Source organism: Cibotium barometz, chromosome 10 (assembly GCF_041138505.1).
Source record: "Cibotium barometz isolate CiBa-2024 chromosome 10, ASM4113850v1, whole genome shotgun sequence".
Classification (NCBI taxonomy): Eukaryota; Viridiplantae; Streptophyta; class Polypodiopsida; order Cyatheales; family Cibotiaceae; genus Cibotium; species Cibotium barometz.
The window spans coordinates 47,969,587-47,996,656 of record NC_141055.1 but is presented as its reverse complement, the minus strand read 5'-3'; the positions used below and the strand labels follow the sequence as shown (position 1 = coordinate 47,996,656).

The following is a 27,070-nucleotide window of genomic DNA, read 5'->3' as shown; positions in this document are numbered from 1 at the left end:
GGCATTTATTATACATCATTTCCCAAATATTACCTATCTAGATGTGTGCATAGTGAAAGAATTTCGGGTCACCAAGGTTGCATCCATCTATTACCGTTTTTCCAACTACTAAATCCTTTCATCTTCTCTTTTTAATCACTCCATGCATATTGCTAAATTCCATTATGCCTCTTTTTTTGTCCAACACTCATAGCAGATATGATCCAAGTTTTTGCCTATACAATTCTTTACGCCAATTTCATTAATGTTCTATTAGAAAAACCCCCCAAAAAATTAGTTATTATACATAAAGCATTTCAAATAGTAGAAATAATAATTTATTTTAATTAATTTAATTGATTGTCGTGAGGATATTTTAGTTATGGAATAATTATTCAAATGCATATGCTTAGGAAAGGTGAAATCCATCATTGTAAATATCATGTCTATGTTATGAAAAAAGAATCAAGACATGACTCGTACCTGAAGTAGGCCTCTATCCCACATGTCCATAAGGTATAATCCCACATGTTTAACCTTGGTACAATCCCACATGTTTAACCTTCATGTACATGACTTATGTACCTGAAGTAGGCCTCTATCCCACATGTCCATAAGGTACAATCCCACATGTTTAACCTTGGTACAATCCACATGGGATGATACCTCTTTCAAAGATGACTTGGCATTAAATAACCTTGTCTCATAAGGTGCAACAAGAGAGCTACTACATTGTCATGTTTGACCCCTTGGATGGCTTCTACAGGCCCAACAGTGACTCATTGATAAACATCTTAACCCTTTTACTTCTTTTATCTCTCCACCTTTTCACCATGGTCTCTTCACTTGCAGTCCTTTGTCTGTCTTGCTTTCACACTTACCCAGCCGAACCTTTTTATTTCTCAGCCATTGTAACAGCCTCGATGGAGTTCAATCATGTTGCTTCCAATGTGTCTCTACTAATCTCTTTCCTTGATAGCTAATGTACCACTGCACCAATTTTATAAATTAATGCTCCAATGTCATCGCGTTGAGGCAATCCTTGATGGCTATAGGAAGCACGAATTGCAAGAATTTGTACCAATCGTGACTTCAAGCCACTAAGCTCATTGTCCTTTGTAAATCCTCCCTTCAAGCAATGCATGCATCCTATAGGGGTATGAAACTCACTAATGCGCTTCTTTACACGCGGTTGCTCGTCCTTTGTCTGACCCATGGTGCTTTTGGTAGCTTCACCTTTCCATCTACTCTATTTTGGGCCCATAAGTGGTGCATGCGTTGAACCTCTTGTAAATCATCTTGTTGTGCCTTGCTCTCCTTTGCTCTTGTGATCATTTTCCAAAGCACCTCGGCTATATTCTTGAAAATGTGCATTGGGTCAAGAAGAGGGTTCACTAGAAGGTCATTCTAGTATGGAAGTTGATGGAAAATGGATAGACGCTTCATTCCTCGAGGCTGTTACTTGTGCATAGAACCTCTGTTTTCATTTAAAGGATTGTTTTACACTAGAATGCTAGAGGAAGCATTTGGCATGTGTTTTACTAAGCGGAGGTTCGTTGCAATAGGCTGGCAGGGAGTCATCGAGGGACGTCGTTTGCGGGGCGGCAAAGCCTGTCGAGGTCTTGACCAGCCTCCGTACGGTTAAAATGGTGCGCTTCCGGTACGATGGGCGAGGACCGATGAAGCGGTCCTTGAATGAAGTGCTAGGAAACCTAAGGAGGATTCTAGAGGGTTCTAACTAGCTGATGCATGGGCTCGCGGTTGCTAGGACACCCATGCGTGCGTCGAGGAAGATTCGGATCGACTAAAAAGAAAGATTTTTGTGAATCACATTTTGATACTGGATCTCGTTGGTTGGCCAGCTAGTCTTCAATGAAGGGTCTAGAGGACACATTTTGTACTACAATGGACTCAAAATTTTGTACTACACATTTTGTGCCTTCCGGGCGAGGGAAGTTTTTTTCGGCTCGGTTTCGAAGGAACCGCCGGGCTAGTCTCTCGTCCGAACATCCGTGGGCAAGGCCTCGAGTGTGGATCCCCCCTGCGCGGGAGGCCGACGCTGCTTCCGTCTCGCCGGCACCCCTAGAGGGGGGTCTCACAAAACCAATTCATAGCTTCCCAAACCATCATACTTGGAAGTGTTGACAATGTAGAAGAGATCTCAACTCACATCTTGGAAGTATGGGCATTCATTCTACATCATTTTTCAAATATTACCTATCTAATCTTAAGGAGTTCTATTCATATTGTAAGCCTAAATATGTGTGCATAGTGAAAGAATTTTGGGTCACCAAGGTTGCATCCATCTATCACCATTTTGTCAACTACTAAATCCTTTCATTTTCTCTTTTTAATCATTCCAAGCATATTGCTAGATTCCATTATGCCTCTTTTTTTGTCCAACACTTATAGTAGATATGATCAAAGTTTTTGCCTATACAATTCTTTACACCAATTTCACATTTCACTTTTTTTCTAGTTTATTAATGTTCTATTAAAAAACCCCCCAAAAAACCATTTATTATACATAAAGCATTTCAAATAGTAGAAATAATAATTTATTTTGGTGAGGATATTTCAGTTATGGAATAATGATTATGACTCATGTACTTGAAGTAGGCCTCTATCCCCACATTTCCATAAGGTACAATTCCACATGTTTAACCGTGGTACAATCCACATGGGATGGTACCTCTTTCAAAGATGATTTAGCATTAAATAACCTTGTCATAAGGTGCAACAAGAGAGCTACTACATTGTCGTGTTTGACCCCTTGGATGGCTCCTACAGGCCCAACAATGATTCATTGATAAATATCTTAACCCTTTTACCTCTTTTATCTTTCCACCTTTTCACCATTCCCATCACCATGGTCTCTTCACATGCAGTCCTTTGTCTTTTCCTGCTTTTACATCCACCCAGTCGAACTTTTTTATTTCCTCTCCCCTTGTAGCTCGTTTGAGCAAGCTCAAAGTGCATCCTCTCATGTGTGATTGCCCCAATCAGTGATCTCGATAGCCATGCCATTAGCAATGCCTAAATACGTTGATTGTGCATGGGGGGCTTGGTTACCCAAGTTTATGTGTAGTGTTTAGATGTCTCATCATGTTCATGGAAATTGGCGATATCATTTAGTAGATTGTATGTGCAAGCAAGTCCATGTAACTTGTGAGCCATGCGTACATCACACCTCAGGTTGAGTTTCTACATGCTAGGTGCTAGCACGTTCCTAGAAACTCATGACCCATGGTGGCCATAGCATACCTTATGAGCCACCATGGATATCTCACACATTTCATGTAGGCTGTCAATGTGCAAACATGCTCATGAAAGCTTATGAGCCATGGCTAGGCCACATCTCACGTGTAGAGTTCGTATATGTTAGCTTGTTTATAAAAGCTTCTTGAAGCATGTTGATGCCACATCTTGCATGTAGTGTGTGCATGCCATAGCTAATGGCACACACCTAAGGTGTGATGTTTGATTGTTTATGACATGTTTCTAGAGGCTACTTTTTTACTTCCCCCATGCAGGTTCATCAAAGGGTTCACCTCTAATCGGAAGCATGGAAGCAGTTGAGAAACTTGAGAAGTACCTCGCTTGAATGGCCAAGCACTTAGGTGTATGCCTCATGCTTAGATTGGATTGAATCTACTCGTTCTGAGCTTCATAGTAGTAAGAGGTCCTATTCTTTGGCACATAAGCTTCTAAGCATTTTTTGAACTTGTCATTCACCACATCTCTCTCTCTCTCTTGGTCATATATAGACTCTATTAATGATTGTTGAATTTCACATTCTAGACGAGAAAGGGTATAAAGGTTTTGAGCAAAGAAATTTAGGTACTAAGATAGGAATTTATGACATTAGACACCTTCTCACAGATAGTGAAAGGGAATGGATACGTAGCTTATTAATGACGCAACATTCACGACGGGGACAAATGGATACGTAGCTTATTGACGACGCAACATTCACTACGGGCACACAGGAAATGTGGGATTATCTTGAGGTGGGGATGGAGGCCAAGTAGAAGGAGGTGCCTTTGCACTTGGCGTTGTTGGAACTAGAGATGGAGAGGATGACCTTGCACTCGTGATGGGAGATGGAGATAAGGGCGCTAGACTGATGGCGAGGGCGAATAACAGCTGACGGACATGCTGGTGCTCCACACAGTTTGCCATGTGCTGGTGTTAGCACCATTCCAGGTGTAGAGGCGAAGAAAACCATCCGAATCAAGAGTTAATCTGCTAGCGTTGCCATAATCCGAGCTATTGTACAGTACCAAAGTTTCCTCACGATTATCAGAAAGATGGATTAAGAAGGAGCCCTGTGAATTAAGCTCGGCATAGACAGGGCCTGGAGCGAGCCCACCGCTGCGTTGGGTGCCACTGGCCCAGCATGGGATTTGCTGGTCGACGGTGCCTTTGTATACAACTAGGTTCTCATCTTCTTGCAGGATGAGCTGAAATGGGCCGGGGAAAGGGTTCGTGGGCGCCGCCCAACTCTGCAGGACATTGTCCGTGTACAAGAACTGGCTCGGCAGGAGTGTATTGGTGGGGTGCTGGAAAGACTGCCAAATGGGCTGCGAGTTTGCGTTGTAGAGGACAAGGTTTCCTGCGTCTGTGAGATTTGCGTAGGAAACGCCCATGTGCTGTGTCTGGGTGGCCCAAGTGATAGCAAGGTTGGTGTCTTGGGAGACGAAGAGGATGAGGTCTCCTGAAGCGTCCAGCTGCAGGAGGGCATCACTAGCTACATAAGAGCGTGTGGTGGCCGTCCACACCAGGCCGTCCGCCGATGGTCCGACGCTCTGGTACCAGATGGCGAGGTAAAACGAGCTGGTGCCCGCGCCGCCGCCCACCTCGGCAAAGCCCAGGGCAAACAGTCCGTTCCGAGACACCAGGGTATCCTTGCCTGCGAGCGTTGAGGTGAGGCTGAGACTATACAGGGAACTGGAAGCTGCAAACGAAACAGACTGAGACAGAAGGAAGAGCAAGAGCAGGCGGCCGCAAGTAGCTGCTGCCATGATGTAGAGAGAAGACGGTATCTACTACGCATCACCAAGCTCATAGGGTCTTTTATAATCGATTTTCACCTCTTCTACGGCGATGGGAGCCTTGCAGGCTCGCGATGGATCCCAAGGTCCTCATCTTGTCTTTTTGCACACCAACTTATACACACGAGGAAATGTTACACAAGTAGCTGCTGCCTTGTAGAGAGAAGACGGTATCTACGAGGCTCATAGCGTCGATTTCCATGCCGCCGGCGAGGTTCCACGAGAATCGGACCACATCTTGACACCATAGTTTGTCAAAAGCAACCATTTTCAAAATATATATCATACCAAATATGTGTGACAGAAGCATCTGCTTTAAGGGCCTTTTCACACGAAAAGGATCCAGGTTTAAATCATACACTCCTTCAATGTCATCACAAGTGGCTGAAAGAGAGAGGTTTAAATCATACACTCGTTCAATGTCATCACAAGTGGGTGAAAGAGAGAGGTTACAAGTGGGTGAAAGAGAGAGGTTTAAATCATACACTCCTTCAATGTCATCACAAGTGGGTAAAAGAAAGAGGTTTAAATTGTACACTCCTTCCACCCCTTCGATTGAGCATTGCTGCTTGCACATTGGCTTCATGGCTTGGCCCTCGTTTGGTTCGGGCAGCATCGTAGCTGTTTGCATCCAATCTTTTCGTGGCCTTCGGATGAGGTATTTGCTCCTACAAACAACAGTTTGCTCCCACTCAATACATCTATACCCAGCCAAGTTAACGTGAAGAGCTCCATAAGCAGCATGGGAATGAGTCTGTAAATGATTTCGTTCTCCATTTCCGTAAACTTTCTTTATAGTTGCCTTTTGATCTGTCTTGAAGAGGACCAAATGTACCGCTTCCCCATGCCTTACGACAATCCATAGGGCGTGGTGTCACAGCTCAAGAACCACGTACACTTGCAAAAGCCATTAAGTTGGCCCCACTGCCTACTACAAGAAAAGAGACAAGGTTGAAAACCACCATGTTACATACCTAATGCTAACCATGCGCTAGCCGACCCTAATCTTGGGATTAGGGGGCCAAGGATTAGGAAAGGAAGTCCATTACTATAAGGTTCAATGCCAATAAGTCATAATAAGTGACTCATAAATAATAATCCCATAAGTATAACGTTTTTCTGGAAAAAGCTATATAAGTAGGGGTTATGTGTGGAGTTGTATGTTTTATTCTATGATGGTCAATACCTGGACCACAAAAGTGCTAACCGATTTCCGCCACTTCATAGGATGTAGACGGCCTCCTACTGACGGTCCCTCGAGATGGGCTATGGTGGAATGGGACACTAGGGCCTATTCAGTATGGTTTGCTCTATAGAAGACCTTGAACTTTATGCTCGCGGGTTGATCTAGTGTTCCCATATCTATGGTTTAGTGGTGAGCCTGAGCTTGCCGAGACTAATTTAGATTAACATGTGTTTGACTTGTGTTTAAGGGATACGAGAAGATTTTGCTCGCGAGAGAAACCCTTGACACTTGGTATCAGAGCTTGCCTTAAACTGATACAAGTGAGGTAAGGATGCATGGAGCCAAAACTTGTAAGTGTTACCCCACTTTTCCCATGGTTTGCATTGAAATCATGTATTCCCCTTTTCCATCTTACATCCTTAATGGTAATCGTTTTTGGGATTAATTCATACTCTATGGAAGATGTAGATTTTTTCCACTGTGATTTAATGATGCATGTTTGTTTTTCTAGTGACATACCTATGAGTTAGGACATTGTGTACTACTACACATTACTGGCCGACCTGACCTATTATTTGCGTTGTCCCATATGGATAGAATCGATGCCCTAACAAGATCCACGGAATGGCTACTAGGTAGGCTGTGAGTGATACATTGTTGAAAAGTTACCTATGTGCACCGGGCTAGCAATCAATTGACCATAGAATTCATTGTGTCCACGTGCGAGCAGAACATCAACACCATAGGGGCAGATCAAATAGTCTACATGTAAGGCAACAGTGCGCACAGAGAAAAAAAAACCCAAGCCATTAGATTTTCTAAAAACAAATAGCATAGCTTTTTTCAAATGACAAAAGCATGCATCGTTTCTAGAAAGCAACTTGTCAGTTTACCCAAGAGGAAAAAACATAAGGTCGACATGTGACATTAAAAAACAGTATTGTCAATTTATTTATTTTTACACATACACCTTTTTTTTTAAAGAAAGCAACCTGTTTTGTTATTACAAAAGTAATATGTTTTTTAAAAGATTAGTACACCCTTGCCAAATATTAAACATGATAAATTTTTTAAAAAAAAGCATGGTGAGTGGTTTTTAAAAAAAACGCAAGCAACCAGTTTTATTTGGAGAAATCCACATACTTTTGGGTTTTACAACTAAGTGTTATTTTAAAACTTGCTAAAAAGAACACATCAAAGATTTTGTAAAAAGCTTTCTCTCTTTTATATATGTTTTGGGTTAAAAAAACGAAACTCAAAAAGCACACCTTGCTTTCGACTTTTCCTCCCTATAAATTCAAGCTTCCTTCTCCTTTTTTCTCACCGAAGAGAGAGAGCTTGTGAAGACCATTTGGAGAGAAGCCTGCAAGGGTTTTGGACCAGCCTACTACAATTTCAAAGCATGAATATATACCCTAGTTTTCTCTCTTTTCGTATGTGAACGCCCTTTTTTGGCACCCTTTCCTTTGATTTCCTTTCATTATGGTGGACGTACACTTTGACAATAATGTTGATGATGTTTAGAGTCCTCAAGATGGTGAACAAGATGTTGAAGTGCCCGAGTCCAAAATAGAGTATGTGTTGGAATTAGGGTTAGGATTGTAACAATGCACACACACAAGATAGAGAAGCTTGAGAGCACACAAACTTACTAGAGTAGATTGAACAAATGTGTGTGAGATACAAAAGATAAGTACACACCGCAAAATGAGTAGATAAGAGGGTGTACATATGTATGGGGAAAAAAACCTCCTAGTGAGGGAAAAAGTGCCCCAGCGGTCCTAAGTGTGTTCACACATATCACTACCATATAATACTAAAAATCCTCCCTAGAGTGATAATGTGAACATGTACAAGGTATGGACAATCAATGCTGAAAAGGTAGTAATCCCAAAGCTTTATGAAATGCTTCAAACTTTTCATGGGGAAGAGCCTTCATGAATAAATCTGCCATGTTGTCATGTGTAGGCACAAAGACCAAGCTGATCTCTACTGCAGAGTCTTTTCCTGATAAAGTGGTAATGCACCTCAATGTGCTTAGTGCGAGCATGAAACATTGGGTTCCTTATAATTGCTAATGCGATCTGGCTCTGTCAGTGAAAATTGTAGTGCTAGATGACTATCCAACACCCAAATCAACCTATAAGACATTCAAGCCACACACACTCAATTGTAGCTATAAAAGCTTCCTTGTATCAGCTTCATAGCTTGAAGTAGCCACTATTGATTCCTTCTTGGCTGAGCCATGATATACATGAATCACCAAGGTGAAAGCAAAACCCACTAGTGGACACTCGTGTGTCATAACATCCAGCCCAATCTAAATCACTAAAAGCATGCAGTTGTGACTCACCCCCCTTTGGATAAAACAATCCAGAATACTGAGTGCCCTGCAAATAGAGAAAAAGCCGCTTGGCAGCCTGCCAATGCTTCGTACCTAGGCTATGCATAAATCTGCTCAATTATGAGACCACATACTATATATATGGCCCGGTGTTGTATACGTAAAGAAGGGATCCAATAGCCTACTGATTCAAACTAGCATCAAAAGAGTCTCTTGCATCTTGAAGACTAAGTCGAGTACCTGTCTCTGTAGGTGTAGCCACAGGTTTACAATCTTGAGGAGTAAACCTCTTCAATAGCTTATGTATATATTTAGACTGTAGCATAACAATGCCATCATTGCGCTGTATAAACTAAATCCCCAAATAATAATGCAAGGACCCCAAATCTGACATCTCAAACGACGATTGCAAATCAGCCTTAAAGGCTGAAATCTGATTATATTGTGTCCCGTGTGAGTAGCATATAGAATGATAACCAAAAATATGTCCTTACTCCTCTTCACATAGAGGGTACTCTCTGTTGGATTGTTATAAAAATCATTTGCCACCTAGTATGCATGAATCTTCTCATACCATGCTCTAGGATCCTGCTTAAGGCCATAAAGAGTCTTTTTCAACCTGCATACTTTAGACTCTTCTCCTTTCACAAAACCAAGAGGCTGTAATACATACACCTGCTCATGTAAATGAACATTCAAGAATGCAGTCTTAATGTCCAACTGATGTACATTCCACATTTGTCGATTCTTCCTCTTCTTGATCTTATTGTCTCCTGTTTTGATGCTCCTGGTGCCTTCCCCTCCCTCTTGACTTCTCAGAGGTGCCTCATTCTGTCATTCTTATAAGCATGGAATCCCTTCCAAATGTCTTCCTGGGATGATGCAGTTGCCCTTCACTTCGTGAGGCCTCCAACTTCTTCGATGGTACCACATCGCTCTACTTGAGCTTTCCTAACATGTTTCTTACGCTGTTTACAGTTTTAGGAAACACTCAATAGTATCAATAGGTAATCCATAAAGGATTTTTCTGTGCTTATTAATGGTCCATAATTTTCTTTCCAGTGAGTGGGATTGATGGTCATCGACCACTTTAGAGACTAGGTGAAACATCTAATATCTTTTCCAAGAATCATCTTCTTTAGAAGGCTATTGATATCAAAAAGATCCATCTCTTCAAGACTAGTGGTAATTTTACCTTAGTAATTCATTAGTTTGGAGATGTATTCCTAAACTCTCTTGTGTAACACAGCCTCAAAGAAAAATATACTTAGAGCTTAATATTTTCTAAACTATAATCTTCTAGATTATAATATACTTGGTTTGACTCTCTCACTGAATCGATTAACCTAAAATTTGGTAAAATAATAATTTTTATGAGTAAATAAGGGTCTAGTCTATCTAGGCTGAATGAGTTTGTCCAATCTTTCTTAAATATTTCTTGTTCCTCTCTTTTTGAAATTGTCTTAGCATTTCGTAACCTTATACTCACACTTTACCTTTCCTTGGTAAGTAAAATTATCCCAACTATGTTTATTTAAAGCCACCTTTGGATCTATTCTTAAAATAACAGCCCTTGTAATGGTAAAATATCATATATTCAATACTAATTAATTACTCATAATCAACAAGTTTCTCTTAGGGAAGGGTGATTTCTCCTCTCTAAACCAATTCATAGCTTCCCAAACTATCGTACTTGGAAGTGTTGACAATGTAGAAGAGATTTCAACTCACATCTTCGCAGTGTGGGCATTTATTATACATCATTTCCCAAATATTACCTATCTAGATGTGTGCATAGTGAAAGAATTTCGGGTCACCAAGGTTGCATCCATCTATTACCGTTTTTCCAACTACTAAATCCTTTCATCTTCTCTTTTTAATCACTCCATGCATATTGCTAAATTCCATTATGCCTCTTTTTTTGTCCAACACTCATAGCAGATATGATCCAAGTTTTTGCCTATACAATTCTTTACGCCAATTTCATTAATGTTCTATTAGAAAAACCCCCCAAAAAATTAGTTATTATACATAAAGCATTTCAAATAGTAGAAATAATAATTTATTTTAATTAATTTAATTGATTGTCGTGAGGATATTTTAGTTATGGAATAATTATTCAAATGCATATGCTTAGGAAAGGTGAAATCCATCATTGTAAATATCATGTCTATGTTATGAAAAAAGAATCAAGACATGACTCGTACCTGAAGTAGGCCTCTATCCCACATGTCCATAAGGTATAATCCCACATGTTTAACCTTGGTACAATCCCACATGTTTAACCTTCATGTACATGACTTATGTACCTGAAGTAGGCCTCTATCCCACATGTCCATAAGGTACAATCCCACATGTTTAACCTTGGTACAATCCACATGGGATGATACCTCTTTCAAAGATGACTTGGCATTAAATAACCTTGTCTCATAAGGTGCAACAAGAGAGCTACTACATTGTCATGTTTGACCCCTTGGATGGCTTCTACAGGCCCAACAGTGACTCATTGATAAACATCTTAACCCTTTTACTTCTTTTATCTCTCCACCTTTTCACCATGGTCTCTTCACTTGCAGTCCTTTGTCTGTCTTGCTTTCACACTTACCCAGCCGAACCTTTTTATTTCTCAGCCATTGTAACAGCCTCGATGGAGTTCAATCATGTTGCTTCCAATGTGTCTCTACTAATCTCTTTCCTTGATAGCTAATGTACCACTGCACCAATTTTATAAATTAATGCTCCAATGTCATCGCGTTGAGGCAATCCTTGATGGCTATAGGAAGCACGAATTGCAAGAATTTGTACCAATCGTGACTTCAAGCCACTAAGCTCATTGTCCTTTGTAAATCCTCCCTTCAAGCAATGCATGCATCCTATAGGGGTATGAAACTCACTAATGCGCTTCTTTACACGCGGTTGCTCGTCCTTTGTCTGACCCATGGTGCTTTTGGTAGCTTCACCTTTCCATCTACTCTATTTTGGGCCCATAAGTGGTGCATGCGTTGAACCTCTTGTAAATCATCTTGTTGTGCCTTGCTCTCCTTTGCTCTTGTGATCATTTTCCAAAGCACCTCGGCTATATTCTTGAAAATGTGCATTGGGTCAAGAAGAGGGTTCACTAGAAGGTCATTCTAGTATGGAAGTTGATGGAAAATGGATAGACGCTTCATTCCTCGAGGCTGTTACTTGTGCATAGAACCTCTGTTTTCATTTAAAGGATTGTTTTACACTAGAATGCTAGAGGAAGCATTTGGCATGTGTTTTACTAAGCGGAGGTTCGTTGCAATAGGCTGGCAGGGAGTCATCGAGGGACGTCGTTTGCGGGGCGGCAAAGCCTGTCGAGGTCTTGACCAGCCTCCGTACGGTTAAAATGGTGCGCTTCCGGTACGATGGGCGAGGACCGATGAAGCGGTCCTTGAATGAAGTGCTAGGAAACCTAAGGAGGATTCTAGAGGGTTCTAACTAGCTGATGCATGGGCTCGCGGTTGCTAGGACACCCATGCGTGCGTCGAGGAAGATTCGGATCGACTAAAAAGAAAGATTTTTGTGAATCACATTTTGATACTGGATCTCGTTGGTTGGCCAGCTAGTCTTCAATGAAGGGTCTAGAGGACACATTTTGTACTACAATGGACTCAAAATTTTGTACTACACATTTTGTGCCTTCCGGGCGAGGGAAGTTTTTTTCGGCTCGGTTTCGAAGGAACCGCCGGGCTAGTCTCTCGTCCGAACATCCGTGGGCAAGGCCTCGAGTGTGGATCCCCCCTGCGCGGGAGGCCGACGCTGCTTCCGTCTCGCCGGCACCCCTAGAGGGGGGTCTCACAAAACCAATTCATAGCTTCCCAAACCATCATACTTGGAAGTGTTGACAATGTAGAAGAGATCTCAACTCACATCTTGGAAGTATGGGCATTCATTCTACATCATTTTTCAAATATTACCTATCTAATCTTAAGGAGTTCTATTCATATTGTAAGCCTAAATATGTGTGCATAGTGAAAGAATTTTGGGTCACCAAGGTTGCATCCATCTATCACCATTTTGTCAACTACTAAATCCTTTCATTTTCTCTTTTTAATCATTCCAAGCATATTGCTAGATTCCATTATGCCTCTTTTTTTGTCCAACACTTATAGTAGATATGATCAAAGTTTTTGCCTATACAATTCTTTACACCAATTTCACATTTCACTTTTTTTCTAGTTTATTAATGTTCTATTAAAAAACCCCCCAAAAAACCATTTATTATACATAAAGCATTTCAAATAGTAGAAATAATAATTTATTTTGGTGAGGATATTTCAGTTATGGAATAATGATTATGACTCATGTACTTGAAGTAGGCCTCTATCCCCACATTTCCATAAGGTACAATTCCACATGTTTAACCGTGGTACAATCCACATGGGATGGTACCTCTTTCAAAGATGATTTAGCATTAAATAACCTTGTCATAAGGTGCAACAAGAGAGCTACTACATTGTCGTGTTTGACCCCTTGGATGGCTCCTACAGGCCCAACAATGATTCATTGATAAATATCTTAACCCTTTTACCTCTTTTATCTTTCCACCTTTTCACCATTCCCATCACCATGGTCTCTTCACATGCAGTCCTTTGTCTTTTCCTGCTTTTACATCCACCCAGTCGAACTTTTTTATTTCCTCTCCCCTTGTAGCTCGTTTGAGCAAGCTCAAAGTGCATCCTCTCATGTGTGATTGCCCCAATCAGTGATCTCGATAGCCATGCCATTAGCAATGCCTAAATACGTTGATTGTGCATGGGGGGCTTGGTTACCCAAGTTTATGTGTAGTGTTTAGATGTCTCATCATGTTCATGGAAATTGGCGATATCATTTAGTAGATTGTATGTGCAAGCAAGTCCATGTAACTTGTGAGCCATGCGTACATCACACCTCAGGTTGAGTTTCTACATGCTAGGTGCTAGCACGTTCCTAGAAACTCATGACCCATGGTGGCCATAGCATACCTTATGAGCCACCATGGATATCTCACACATTTCATGTAGGCTGTCAATGTGCAAACATGCTCATGAAAGCTTATGAGCCATGGCTAGGCCACATCTCACGTGTAGAGTTCGTATATGTTAGCTTGTTTATAAAAGCTTCTTGAAGCATGTTGATGCCACATCTTGCATGTAGTGTGTGCATGCCATAGCTAATGGCACACACCTAAGGTGTGATGTTTGATTGTTTATGACATGTTTCTAGAGGCTACTTTTTTACTTCCCCCATGCAGGTTCATCAAAGGGTTCACCTCTAATCGGAAGCATGGAAGCAGTTGAGAAACTTGAGAAGTACCTCGCTTGAATGGCCAAGCACTTAGGTGTATGCCTCATGCTTAGATTGGATTGAATCTACTCGTTCTGAGCTTCATAGTAGTAAGAGGTCCTATTCTTTGGCACATAAGCTTCTAAGCATTTTTTGAACTTGTCATTCACCACATCTCTCTCTCTCTCTTGGTCATATATAGACTCTATTAATGATTGTTGAATTTCACATTCTAGACGAGAAAGGGTATAAAGGTTTTGAGCAAAGAAATTTAGGTACTAAGATAGGAATTTATGACATTAGACACCTTCTCACAGATAGTGAAAGGGAATGGATACGTAGCTTATTAATGACGCAACATTCACGACGGGGACAAATGGATACGTAGCTTATTGACGACGCAACATTCACTACGGGCACACAGGAAATGTGGGATTATCTTGAGGTGGGGATGGAGGCCAAGTAGAAGGAGGTGCCTTTGCACTTGGCGTTGTTGGAACTAGAGATGGAGAGGATGACCTTGCACTCGTGATGGGAGATGGAGATAAGGGCGCTAGACTGATGGCGAGGGCGAATAACAGCTGACGGACATGCTGGTGCTCCACACAGTTTGCCATGTGCTGGTGTTAGCACCATTCCAGGTGTAGAGGCGAAGAAAACCATCCGAATCAAGAGTTAATCTGCTAGCGTTGCCATAATCCGAGCTATTGTACAGTACCAAAGTTTCCTCACGATTATCAGAAAGATGGATTAAGAAGGAGCCCTGTGAATTAAGCTCGGCATAGACAGGGCCTGGAGCGAGCCCACCGCTGCGTTGGGTGCCACTGGCCCAGCATGGGATTTGCTGGTCGACGGTGCCTTTGTATACAACTAGGTTCTCATCTTCTTGCAGGATGAGCTGAAATGGGCCGGGGAAAGGGTTCGTGGGCGCCGCCCAACTCTGCAGGACATTGTCCGTGTACAAGAACTGGCTCGGCAGGAGTGTATTGGTGGGGTGCTGGAAAGACTGCCAAATGGGCTGCGAGTTTGCGTTGTAGAGGACAAGGTTTCCTGCGTCTGTGAGATTTGCGTAGGAAACGCCCATGTGCTGTGTCTGGGTGGCCCAAGTGATAGCAAGGTTGGTGTCTTGGGAGACGAAGAGGATGAGGTCTCCTGAAGCGTCCAGCTGCAGGAGGGCATCACTAGCTACATAAGAGCGTGTGGTGGCCGTCCACACCAGGCCGTCCGCCGATGGTCCGACGCTCTGGTACCAGATGGCGAGGTAAAACGAGCTGGTGCCCGCGCCGCCGCCCACCTCGGCAAAGCCCAGGGCAAACAGTCCGTTCCGAGACACCAGGGTATCCTTGCCTGCGAGCGTTGAGGTGAGGCTGAGACTATACAGGGAACTGGAAGCTGCAAACGAAACAGACTGAGACAGAAGGAAGAGCAAGAGCAGGCGGCCGCAAGTAGCTGCTGCCATGATGTAGAGAGAAGACGGTATCTACTACGCATCACCAAGCTCATAGGGTCTTTTATAATCGATTTTCACCTCTTCTACGGCGATGGGAGCCTTGCAGGCTCGCGATGGATCCCAAGGTCCTCATCTTGTCTTTTTGCACACCAACTTATACACACGAGGAAATGTTACACAAGTAGCTGCTGCCTTGTAGAGAGAAGACGGTATCTACGAGGCTCATAGCGTCGATTTCCATGCCGCCGGCGAGGTTCCACGAGAATCGGACCACATCTTGACACCATAGTTTGTCAAAAGCAACCATTTTCAAAATATATATCATACCAAATATGTGTGACAGAAGCATCTGCTTTAAGGGCCTTTTCACACGAAAAGGATCCAGGTTTAAATCATACACTCCTTCAATGTCATCACAAGTGGCTGAAAGAGAGAGGTTTAAATCATACACTCGTTCAATGTCATCACAAGTGGGTGAAAGAGAGAGGTTACAAGTGGGTGAAAGAGAGAGGTTTAAATCATACACTCCTTCAATGTCATCACAAGTGGGTAAAAGAAAGAGGTTTAAATTGTACACTCCTTCCACCCCTTCGATTGAGCATTGCTGCTTGCACATTGGCTTCATGGCTTGGCCCTCGTTTGGTTCGGGCAGCATCGTAGCTGTTTGCATCCAATCTTTTCGTGGCCTTCGGATGAGGTATTTGCTCCTACAAACAACAGTTTGCTCCCACTCAATACATCTATACCCAGCCAAGTTAACGTGAAGAGCTCCATAAGCAGCATGGGAATGAGTCTGTAAATGATTTCGTTCTCCATTTCCGTAAACTTTCTTTATAGTTGCCTTTTGATCTGTCTTGAAGAGGACCAAATGTACCGCTTCCCCATGCCTTACGACAATCCATAGGGCGTGGTGTCACAGCTCAAGAACCACGTACACTTGCAAAAGCCATTAAGTTGGCCCCACTGCCTACTACAAGAAAAGAGACAAGGTTGAAAACCACCATGTTACATACCTAATGCTAACCATGCGCTAGCCGACCCTAATCTTGGGATTAGGGGGCCAAGGATTAGGAAAGGAAGTCCATTACTATAAGGTTCAATGCCAATAAGTCATAATAAGTGACTCATCAATAATAATCCCATAAGTATAACGTTTTTCTGGAAAAAGCTATATAAGTAGGGGTTATGTGTGGAGTTGTATGTTTTATTCTATGATGGTCAATACCTGGACCACAAAAGTGCTAACCGATTTCCGCCACTTCATAGGATGTAGACGGCCTCCTACTGACGGTCCCTCGAGATGGGCTATGGTGGAATGGGACACTAGGGCCTATTCAGTATGGTTTGCTCTATAGAAGACCTTGAACTTTATGCTCGCGGGTTGATCTAGTGTTCCCATATCTATGGTTTAGTGGTGAGCCTGAGCTTGCCGAGACTAATTTAGATTAACATGTGTTTGACTTGTGTTTAAGGGATACGAGAAGATTTTGCTCGCGAGAGAAACCCTTGACACTTGGTATCAGAGCTTGCCTTAAACTGATACAAGTGAGGTAAGGATGCATGGAGCCAAAACTTGTAAGTGTTACCCCACTTTTCCCATGGTTTGCATTGAAATCATGTATTCCCCTTTTCCATCTTACATCCTTAATGGTAATCGTTTTTGGGATTAATTCATACTCTATGGAAGATGTAGATTTTTTCCACTGTGATTTAATGATGCATGTTTGTTTTTCTACAAGTGACATACCTATGAGTTAGGACATTGTGTACTACTACACATTACTGGCCGACCTGACCTATTATTTGCGTTGTCCCATATGGATAGAATCGATGCCCTAACAAGACCCACGGAATGGCTACTAGGTAGGCTGTGAGTGATACATTGTTGAAAAGTTACCTATGTGCACCGGGCTAGCAATCAATTGACCATAGAATTCATTGTGTCCACGTGCGAGCAGAACATCAACACCATAGGGGCAGATCAAATAGTCTACATGTCAGGCAACAGTGCGCACAGAGAAAAAAAAACCCAAGCCATTAGATTTTCTAAAAACAAATAGCATAGCTTTTTTCAAATGACAAAAGCATGCATCGTTTCTAGAAAGCAACTTGTCAGTTTACCCAAGAGGAAAAAACATAAGGTCGACATGTGACATTAAAAAACAGTATTGTCAATTTATTTATTTTTACACATACACCTTTTTTTTTAAAGAAAGCAACCTGTTTTGTTATTACAAAAGTAATATGTTTTTTAAAAGATTAGTACACCCTTGCCAAATATTAAACATGATATTTTTTTTAAAAAAAAGCATGGTGAGTGGTTTTTAAAAAAAACGCAAGGAACCAGTTTTATTTGGAGAAATCCACATACTTTTGGGTTTTACAACTAAGTGTTATTTTAAAACTTGCTAAAAAGAACACATCAAAGATTTTATAAAAAGCTTTCTCTCTTTTATATATGTTTTGGGTAAAAAAAACGAAACTCAAAAAGCACACCTTGCTTTCGACTTTTCCTCCCTATAAATTCAAGCTTCCTTCTCCTTTTTTCTCACCGAAGAGAGAGAGCTTGTGAAGACCATTTGGAGAGAAGCCTGCAAGGGTTTTGGACCAGCCTACTACAATTTCAAAGCATGAATATATACCCTAGTTTTCCCTCTTTTCGTATGTGAACGCCCTTTTTTGGCACCCTTTCCTTTGATTTCCTTTCATTATGGTGGACGTACACTTTGACAATAATGTTGATGATGTTTAGAGTCCTCAAGATGGTGAACAAGATGTTGAAGTGCCCGAGTCTAAAATAGAGTATGTGTTGGAATTAGGGTTAGGATTGTAACAATGCACACACACAAGATAGAGAAGCTTGAGAGCACACAAACTTACTAGAGTAGATTGAACAAATGTGTGTGAGATACAAAAGATAAGTACACACCGCAAAATGAGTAGATAAGAGGGTGTACATATGTACAGGGAAAAAACCCTCCTAGTGAGGGAAAAAGTGCCCCAGCGGTCCTAAGTGTGTTCACACATATCACTACCATATAATACTAAAAATCCTCCCTAGAGTGATAATGTGAACATGTACAAGGTATGGACGATCAATGCTGAAAAGGTAGTAATCCCAAAGCTTTATGAAATGCTTCAAACTTTTCATGGGGAAGAGCCTTCATGAATAAATCTGCCATGTTGTCATGTGTAGGCACAAAGACCAAGCTGATCTCTACTGCAGAGTCTTTTCCTGACAAAGTGGTAATGCACCTCAATGTGCTTAGTGCGAGCATGAAACATTGGGTTCCTTATAATTGCTAATGCGATCTGGCTCTGTCAGTGAAAATTGTAGTGCTAGATGACTATCCAACACCCAAATCAGCCTATAAGACATTCAAGCCACAAACACTCAACTGTAGCTATAAAAGCTTCCTTGTATCAGCTTCATAGCTTGAAGTAGCCACTATTGATTCCTTCTTGGCTGAGCCATGATATACATGAATCACCAAGGTGAAAGCAAAACCCACTAGTGGACACTCGTGTGTCATAACATCCAGCCCAATCTAAATCACTAAAAGCATGCAGTTGTGACTCACCCCCCTTTGGATAAAACAATCCAGAATACTGAGTGCCCTGCAAATAGAGAAAAAGCCGCTTGGCAGCCTGCCAATGCTTCGTACCTAGGCTATGCATAAATCTGCTCAATTATGAGACCACATACTATATATATGGCCCGGTGTTGTATACGTAAAGAAGGGATCCAATAGCCTACTGATTCAAACTAGCATCAAAAGAGTCTCTTGCATCTTGAAGACTAAGTCGAGTACCTGTCTCTGTAGGTGTAGCCACAGGTTTACAATCTTGAGGAGTAAACCTCTTCAATAGCTTATGTATATATTTAGACTGTAGCATAACAATGCCATCATTGCGCTGTATAAACTAAATCCCCAAATAATAATGCAAGGGCCCCAAATCTGACATCTCAAACGACGATTGCAAATCAGCCTTAAAGGCTGAAATCTGATTATATTGTGTCCCGTGTGAGTAGCATATAGAATGATAACCAAAAATATGTCCTTACTCCTCTTCACATAGAGGGTACTCTCTGTTGGATTGTTACAAAAATCATTTGCCACCTAGTATGCATGAATCTTCTCATACCATGCTCTAGGATCCTGCTTAAGGCCATAAAGAGTCTTTTTCAACCTGCATACTTTAGACTCTTCTCCTTTCACAAAACCAAGAGGCTATAATACATACACCTCCTCATGTAAATGAACATTCAAGAATGCAGTCTTAATGTCCAACTGATGTACATTCCACATTTGTCGATTCTTCCTCTTCTTGATCTTATTGTCTCCTGTTTTGATGCTCCTGGTGCCTTCCCCTCCCTCTTGACTTCTCAGAGGTACCTCATTCTGTCATTCTTATAAGCATGGAATCCCTTCCAAATGTCTTCCTGGGATGATGCAGTTGCCCTTCACTTCATGAGGCCTCCAACTTCTTCGATGGTACCACATCGCTCTACTTGAGCTTTCCTCATTCTCCATGCCTTGTCCATTTGTAGTCCTATGACTTCCTTGTGAACATACTCGATACAAAAACGTGCACACTTCCTCTCTTGATCTACCTTGACTCGCTTTTCTTTCAGACTTCATGTGCAGAACTTACCTTAGAACTAGCCTCTATCATTCTACTCCCTTTTCCAGCATACCTCTCCCCAGCACGATCGCCAAAAGTGTCAGTTTGGGACCACCTAGTCACTCCTAAAGAGAAGTGACTAATGCATTTGTGGACAATGTGATAAGCCAACGTTGGAGCATTAACCTAGTCTACCTAAACTTGGGGACTTAGACGTGACTACAAGTAAGCTAGTTCCTTGGTCTTTCATGATTCCCGATAGGAGTCCACGTCCAGACAGGAACTCATAGAATGAACACGGAATAGACATAACTATGTAGAGTAGGACAGAGACAAGTTACAGACCAACCCATGAGACATTCTTCAGCATTAGCTTGGACCCTTATAGTACAATACTGTGGCAATCACTTAGCTCATGAACTCCTCAGGTTAACTATCCGTTCAATTGTCTATCTTTTAATCCACAACGTACATATCCAGGAATAATCCCCTTTGCTACATCCATCCAAGCACTACCCACTAGGAAGAAACTGTTACAAGTTGTTATAAAGCAACAAAACTTTACTTACCCTAGTTTGTTACAAAATGAGACAATCTAAGCGATGGCCAAAGGGGTTGCAAGTGAAAATGACTTATAAGCCACCTACCTAAGTATTTTACCTTCCTTAATGAAATGTTCAAATATTTCTTGCTAAAAGCTCTAGTTAATCAAGGTAGTAACATGTTTCTTACGCTGTTTACAGTTTTAGGAAACACTCAATAGTATCAATAGGTAATCCATAAAGGATTTTTCTGTGCTTATTAATGGTCCATAATTTTCTTTCCAGTGAGTGGGATTGATGGTCATCGACCACTTTAGAGACTAGGTGAAACATCTAATATCTTTTCCAAGAATCATCTTCTTTAAAAGGCTATTGATATCAAAAAGATCCATCTCTTCAAGACTAGTGGTAATTCTACCTTAGTAATTCATTAGTTTGGAGATGTATTCCTAAACTCTCTTGTGTAACACAGCCTCAAAGAAAAATATACTTAGAGCTTAATATTTTCTAAACTATAATCTTCTAGATTATAATATACTTGGTTTGACTCTCTCACTGAATCGATTAACCTAAAATTTGGTAAAATAATAATTTTTATGAGTAAATAAGGGTCTAGTCTATCTAGGCTGAATGAGTTTGTCCAATCTTTCTTAAATATTTCTTGTTCCTCTCTTTTTGAAATTGTCTTAGCATTTCGTAACCTTATACTCACACTTTACCTTTCCTTGGTAAGTAAAATTATCCCAACTATGTTTATTTAAAGCCACCTTTGGATCTATTCTTAAAATAACAACCCTTGTAATGGTAAAATATCATATATTCAATAGTAATTAATTACTGATAATCAACAAGTTTCTCTTAGGGAAGGGTGATTTCTCCTCTCTAAACCAATTCATAGCTTCCCAAACTATCGTACTTGGAAGTGTTGACAATGTAGAAGAGATTTCAACTCACATCTTCGCAGTGTGGGCATTTATTATACATCATTTCCCAAATATTACCTATCTAGATGTGTGCATAGTGAAAGAATTTCGGGTCACCAAGGTTGCATCCATCTATTACCGTTTTTCCAACTACTAAATCCTTTCATCTTCTCTTTTTAATCACTCCATGCATATTGCTAAATTCCATTATGCCTCTTTTTTTGTCCAACACTCATAGCAGATATGATCCAAGTTTTTGCCTATACAATTCTTTACGCCAATTTCATTAATGTTCTATAGAAAAACCCCCCAAAAAATTAGTTATTATACATAAAGCATTTCAAATAGTAGAAATAATAATTTATTTTAATTAATTTAATTGATTGTCGTGAGGATATTTTAGTTATGGAATAATTATTCAAATGCATATGCTTAGGAAAGGTGAAATCCATCATTGTAAATATCATGTCTATGTTATGAAAAAAGAATCAAGACATGACTCATGTACCTGAAGTAGGCCTCTATCCCACATGTCCATAAGGTATAATCCCACATGTTTAACCTTGGTACAATCCCACATGTTTAACCTTCATGTACATGACTTATGTACCTGAAGTAGGCCTCTATCCCACATGTCCATAAGGTACAATCCCACATGTTTAACCTTGGTACAATCCACATGGGATGATACCTCTTTCAAAGATGACTTGGCATTAAATAACCTTGTCTCATAAGGTGCAACAAGAGAGCTACTACATTGTCATGTTTGACCCCTTGGATGGCTTCTACAGGCCCAACGGTGACTCATTGATAAACATCTTAACCCTTTTACTTCTTTTATCTCTCCACCTTTTCACCATGGTCTCTTCACTTGCAGTCCTTTGTCTGTCCTGCTTTCACACTTACCCAGCCGAACCTTTTTATTTCTCAGCCATTGTAACAGCCTCGATGGAGTTCAATCATGTTGCTTCCAATGTGTCTCTACTAATCTCTTTCCTTGATAGCTAATGTACCACTGCACCAATTTTATAAATTAATGCTCCAATGTCATCGCGTTGAGGCAATCCTTGATGGCTATAGGAAGCACGAATTGCAAGAATTTGTACCAATCGTGACTTCAAGCCACTAAGCTCATTGTCCTTTGTAAATCCTCCCTTCAAGCAATGCATGCATCCTATAGGGGTATGAAACTCACTAATGCGCTTCCTTACACGCGGTTGCTCGTTCTTTGTCTGACCCATGGTGCTTTTGGTAGCTTCACCTTTCCATCTACTCTATTTTGGGCCCATAAGTGGTGCATGCGTTGAACCTCTTGTAAATCATCTTGTTGTTCCTTGCTCTCCTTTGCTCTTGTGATCATTTTCCAAAGCACCTCGGCTATATTCTTGAAAATGTGCATTGGGTCAAGAAGACGGTTCACTAGAAGGTCATTCTAGTATGGAAGTTGATGGAAAATGGATAGACGCTTCATTCCTCGAGGCTGTTACTTGTGCATAGAACCTCTGTTTTCATTTAAAGGATTGTTTTACACTAGAATGCTAGAGGAAGCATTTGGCATGTGTTTTACTAAGCGGAGGTTCGTTGCAATAGGCTGGCAGGGAGTCATCGAGGGACGTCGTTTGCGGGGCGACAAAGCCTGTCGAGGTCTTGACCAGCCTGGGTACGGTTAAAATGGTGCGCTTCCGGTACGATGGGCGAGGACCGATGAAGCGGTCCTTGAATGAAGTGCTAGGAAACCTAAGGAGGATTCTAGAGGATTCTAGAGGGTTCTAACTAGGTGATGCATGGGCTCGCGGTTGCTAGGACACCCATGCGTGCGTCGAGGAAGATTCGGATCGACTAAAAAGAAAGATTTTTGTGAATCACATTTTGATACTGGATCTCGTTGGTTGGCCAGCTAGTCTTCAATGAAGGGTCTAGAGGACACATTTTGTACTACAATGGACTCAAAATTTTGTACTACACATTTTGTGCCTTCCGGGCGAGGGAAGTTTTTTTCGGCTCGGTTTCGAAGGAACCGCCGGGCTAGTCTCTCGTCCGAACATCCGTGGGCAAGGCCTCGAGTGTGGATCCCCCCTGCGCGGGAGGCCGACGCTGCTTCCGTCTCGCCGGCACCCCTAGAGGGGGGTCTCACAAAACCAATTCATAGCTTCCCAAACCATCATACTTGGAAGTGTTGACAATGTAGAAGAGATCTCAACTCACATCTTGGAAGTATGGGCATTCATTCTACATCATTTTTCAAATATTACCTATCTAATCTTAAGGAGTTCTATTCATATTGTAAGCCTAAATATGTGTGCATAGTGAAAGAATTTTGGGTCACCAAGGTTGCATCCATCTATCACCATTTTGTCAACTACTAAATCCTTTCATTTTCTCTTTTTAATCATTCCAAGCATATTGCTAAATTCCATTATGCCTCTTTTTTTGTCCAACACTTATAGTAGATATGATCAAAGTTTTTGCCTATACAATTCTTTACACCAATTTCACATTTCACTTTTTTTCTAGTTTATTAATGTTCTATTAAAAAACCCCCCAAAAAACCATTTATTATACATAAAGCATTTCAAATAGTAGAAATAATAATTTATTTTGGTGAGGATATTTCAGTTATGGAATAATGATTATGACTCATGTACTTGAAGTAGGCCTCTATCCCCACATTTCCATAAGGTACAATTCCACATGTTTAACCGTGGTACAATCCACATGGGATGGTACCTCTTTCAAAGATGATTTAGCATTAAATAACCTTGTCATAAGGTGCAACAAGAGAGCTACTACATTGTCGTGTTTGACCCCTTGGATGGCTCCTACAGGCCCAACAATGATTCATTGATAAATATCTTAACCCTTTTACCTCTTTTATCTTTCCACCTTTTCACCATTCCCATCACCATGGTCTCTTCACATGCAGTCCTTTGTCTTTTCCTGCTTTTACATCCACCCAGTCGAACTTTTTTATTTCCTCTCCCCTTGTAGCTCGATTGAGCAAGCTCAAAGTGCATCCTCTCATGTGTGATTGCCCCAATCAGTGATCTCGATAGCCATGCCATTAGCAATGCCTAAATACGTTGATTGTGCATGGGGGGCTTGGTTACCCAAGTTTATGTGTAGTGTTTAGATGTCTCATCATGTTCATGGAAATTGGCGATATCATTTAGTAGATTGTATGTGCAAGCAAGTTCATGTAACTTGTGAGCCATGCGTACATCACACCTCAGGTTGAGTTTCTACATGCTAGGTGCTAGCACGTTCCTAGAAACTCATGACCCATGGTGGCCATAGCATACCTTATGAGCCACCATGGATATCTCACACATTTCATGTAGGCTGTCAATGTGCAAACATGCTCATGAAAGCTTATGAGCCATGGCTAGGCCACATCTCACGTGTAGAGTTCGTATATGTTAGCTTGTTTATAAAAGCTTCTTGAAGCATGTTGATGCCACATCTTGCATGTAGTGTGTGCATGCCATAGCTAATGGCACACACCTAAGGTGTGATGTTTGATTGTTTATGACATGTTTCTAGAGGCTACTTTTTTACTCCCCCCATGCAGGTTCATCAAAGGGTTCACCTCTAATCGGAAGCATGGAAGCAGTTGAGAAACTTGAGAAGTACCTCGCTTGAATGGCCAAGCACTTAGGTGTATGCCTCATGCTTAGATTGGATTGAATCTACTCGTTCTGAGCTTCATAGTAGTAAGAGGTCCTATTCTTTGGCACATAAGCTTCTAAGCATTTTTTGAACTTGTCATTCACCACATCTCTCTCTCTCTCTTGGTCATATATAGACTCTATTAATGATTGTTGAATTTCACATTCTAGACGAGAAAGGGTATAAAGGTTTTGAGCAAAGAAATTTAGGTACTAAGATAGGAATTTATGACATTAGACACCTTCTCACAGATAGTGAAAGGGAATGGATACGTAGCTTATTAATGACGCAACATTCACGACGGGGACAAATGGATACGTAGCTTATTGACGACGCAACATTCACTACGGGCACACAGGAAATGTGGGATTATCTTGAGGTGGGGATGGAGGCCAAGTAGAAGGAGGTGCCTTTGCACTTGGCGTTGTTGGAACTAGAGATGGAGAGGATGACCTTGCACTCGTGATGGGAGATGGAGATAAGGGCGCTAGACTGATGGCGAGGGCGAATAACAGCTGACGGACATGCTGGTGCTCCACACAGTTTGCCATGTGCTGGTGTTAGCACCATTCCAGGTGTAGAGGCGAAGAAAACCATCCGAATCAAGAGTTAATCTGCTAGCGTTGCCATAATCCGAGCTATTGTACAGTACCAAAGTTTCCTCACGATTATCAGAAAGATGGATTAAGAAGGAGCCCTGTGAATTAAGCTCGGCATAGACAGGGCCTGGAGCGAGCCCACCGCTGCGTTGGGTGCCACTGGCCCAGCATGGGATTTGCTGGTCGACGGTGCCTTTGTATACAACTAGGTTCTCATCTTCTTGCAGGATGAGCTGAAATGGGCCGGGGAAAGGGTTCGTGGGCGCCGCCCAACTCTGCAGGACATTGTCCGTGTACAAGAACTGGCTCGGCAGGAGTGTATTGGTGGGGTGCTGGAAAGACTGCCAAATGGGCTGCGAGTTTGCGTTGTAGAGGACAAGGTTTCCTGCGTCTGTGAGATTTGCGTAGGAAACGCCCATGTGCTGTGTCTGGGTGGCCCAAGTGATAGCAAGGTTGGTGTCTTGGGAGACGAAGAGGATGAGGTCTCCTGAAGCGTCCAGCTGCAGGAGGGCATCACTAGCTACATAAGAGCGTGTGGTGGCCGTCCACACCAGGCCGTCCGCCGATGGTCCGACGCTCTGGTACCAGATGGCGAGGTAAAACGAGCTGGTGCCCGCGCCGCCGCCCACCTCGGCAAAGCCCAGGGCAAACAGTCCGTTCCGAGACACCAGGGTATCCTTGCCTGCGAGCGTTGAGGTGAGGCTGAGACTATACAGGGAACTGGAAGCTGCAAACGAAACAGACTGAGACAGAAGGAAGAGCAAGAGCAGGCGGCCGCAAGTAGCTGCTGCCATGATGTAGAGAGAAGACGGTATCTACTACGCATCACCAAGCTCATAGGGTCTTTTATAATCGATTTTCACCTCTTCTACGGCGATGGGAGCCTTGCAGGCTCGCGATGGATCCCAAGGTCCTCATCTTGTCTTTTTGCACACCAACTTATACACACGAGGAAATGTTACACAAGTAGCTGCTGCCTTGTAGAGAGAAGACGGTATCTACGAGGCTCATAGCGTCGATTTCCATGCCGCCGGCGAGGTTCCACGAGAATCGGACCACATCTTGACACCATAGTTTGTCAAAAGCAACCATTTTCAAAATATATATCATACCAAATATGTGTGACAGAAGCATCTGCTTTAAGGGCCTTTTCACACGAAAAGGATCCAGGTTTAAATCATACACTCCTTCAATGTCATCACAAGTGGCTGAAAGAGAGAGGTTTAAATCATACACTCGTTCAATGTCATCACAAGTGGGTGAAAGAGAGAGGTTACAAGTGGGTGAAAGAGAGAGGTTTAAATCATACACTCCTTCAATGTCATCACAAGTGGGTAAAAGAAAGAGGTTTAAATTGTACACTCCTTCCACCCCTTCGATTGAGCATTGCTGCTTGCACATTGGCTTCATGG

The 27,070-nt window shown here is 41.8% G+C and overlaps 3 protein-coding genes across 3 annotated transcripts; all 3 read right to left on the bottom strand.

Moving 5' to 3' along the window:
* Window positions 1-4,097: 4,097 nt before the first annotated feature.
* Window positions 4,098-5,003, bottom strand: LOC147634989 (G-type lectin S-receptor-like serine/threonine-protein kinase At5g24080). Its single transcript, XM_086803322.1, has one exon. The coding sequence runs from the start codon at window positions 5,001-5,003 to the stop codon at window positions 4,098-4,100; it is 906 nt and encodes a 301-aa protein (XP_086659448.1).
* Window positions 5,004-14,405: 9,402 nt separating this feature from the next.
* LOC147634988 (G-type lectin S-receptor-like serine/threonine-protein kinase At5g24080) lies at window positions 14,406-15,311 on the bottom strand. Its single transcript, XM_086803321.1, has one exon. It carries the CDS (start codon window positions 15,309-15,311, stop codon window positions 14,406-14,408), a length of 906 nt encoding a protein of 301 aa, XP_086659447.1.
* A 10,235-nt stretch (window positions 15,312-25,546) lies between these two features.
* LOC147634987 (G-type lectin S-receptor-like serine/threonine-protein kinase At5g24080) lies at window positions 25,547-26,452 on the bottom strand. The gene has a single exon (XM_086803320.1). The coding sequence runs from the start codon at window positions 26,450-26,452 to the stop codon at window positions 25,547-25,549; it is 906 nt and encodes a 301-aa protein (XP_086659446.1).
* Window positions 26,453-27,070: the final 618 nt, after the last annotated feature.